The following is a 1,405-nucleotide window of genomic DNA, read 5'->3' on the forward strand; positions in this document are numbered from 1 at the left end:
GCCATCACGACCTTGTACTCATGGGGTCCCTCATCCAGATGAAGTGAGCCCATCCCCTGCCTGAGAGTACCCGCAGGTTAGCCTGGCCCCATAACTAACAGAGCTAATGCAGTTCTCTGAGGAGGTGAGGGCCGAGTCATGGCAAAAATGACAGTGCTTCTCAGTTCAGCCAGAGCTCATGGGACAGGGGTCCTTCTGGGAGCTCCAAGCTGACTGTCACGGAGTCAATGTTGATGCCCAGCAAGACTATGCGACAGAGTAGAAATCATTGCTTAGGGTGTCTGCGACTAAATCTTCACAGGAACAGACAACCCCATCTGCGGATAGCCTCATCTTTCTCCCACGGAGCTGTTGGCGGCTTTGAACTGCCAAGCTTGCCCTTAGCAGCCCAGTGCTTAACCCACAGAACTACCAGGGCTCCTTTCTGGGAGGTTCGGGCTTCTGAAATTCTGCCCTGGCACTGAGAAGGAGAAGGAAAGGAAATCCCTCGCCACCACCCCCCCACCCCCCGGGGATGAGATTTCTCAGTGTCCCCTCCATTCCCAATAATACTTCCCCATACCCCACTCCAGATCCTCCAAAAAGCCCCCCATACTTTCAGGGACACAGCACTGCCTCACCAGCCTCCCCTGTTTCTGAAATGCAAGGATCTGGAAAGCCCAGCAGACATTCAATTCACACCCAAGTTAGAATTAGCTGGAAAGCCGCCTTGCCAGGGAGGCTCAGTGAGCCCCAAGACTGAGGTCTTCTGCACCCCAAACCCCAGAAGGCTCCAGGTCAGAGCACTGCTCACCGGCTGGAAGACTGGCGGTTGCAGAATGAAGCTGTCAGGAAGCGGGTCCAGCTTGTCACCAGGTGACATGGGGGCTGGGACAATTCCAACTTAGGCTGCCAATTTGGAGTCCAGGAGGCCTGTCCCCGCTGGGCAGACTCACTCCCCCTAGGATCTTAAAGCTGCAGGGTGACTCTCCCAGCTGTTCAGTCTCACCTGCGCCCGAAGCCGCTAGAGCAGTCCTGGGCGGGCAGCTGGCCAGCTTCAGGCTCACGGCAGCCTAAGTCCTTGCACCGGTGAGCCAGCAGCCTGGTTGGAAGGAGGCTGGCAGCAGATCCCCTGACCAGGGGCCAGGAGCTTGCACTCACTGCTAACTAACTGTCAAGCCATCCCTCCGTGGCTGAAGCCCATGGCTTTTGCAACAGGAGGCCAGGGCAGACTCCTCTGAGGTGACAGAGCTAGTGGTTTCCGGGGTGGCAGCCCGCCAACCTCACGCGGTCAGGGGAAAGGGAAGGGGGGCCAGGTGTACACGTGCGCCCAGCAGAAGCCCCGCCCCCAGGGCAACCTTGAGTGGCTTCCTGGGCTCCCTTCCCCTTTCCTCCCTCCCCAGGCAGCCTGCAAAAATGTGAGTAT

At 58.0% G+C, this 1,405-nt stretch overlaps 2 protein-coding genes across 3 annotated transcripts in view; one reads left to right on the forward strand and one right to left on the reverse strand.

Moving 5' to 3' along the window:
- The window catches only part of LGALS12 (galectin 12), a 15,331-nt gene extending 14,454 nt beyond the window's left edge, over positions 1-877 (reverse strand). The window contains exon 1 of one of the 2 annotated variants that reach the window (XM_004713635.4): positions 794-877. In XM_004713635.4, the coding sequence (XP_004713692.1) occupies positions 794-862 (69 nt within the window). In that variant the 5' untranslated portion in view covers positions 863-877. The remainder of the gene's footprint in view (positions 1-793) is intronic. The other variant, XM_045297324.1, reaches the window with a different exon arrangement.
- The window catches only part of PLAAT5 (phospholipase A and acyltransferase 5), a 72,609-nt gene that overhangs the window by 39,443 nt on the left and 31,761 nt on the right, over positions 1-1,405 (forward strand). The gene's annotated exons all lie outside the window — the stretch shown is intronic.

This window comes from Echinops telfairi, unplaced genomic scaffold (genome assembly GCF_000313985.2).
Source record: "Echinops telfairi isolate 266 unplaced genomic scaffold, ASM31398v2 ScPeMD7_7417;HRSCAF=8455, whole genome shotgun sequence".
NCBI lineage: Eukaryota > Metazoa > Chordata > Mammalia > Afrosoricida > Tenrecidae > Echinops > Echinops telfairi.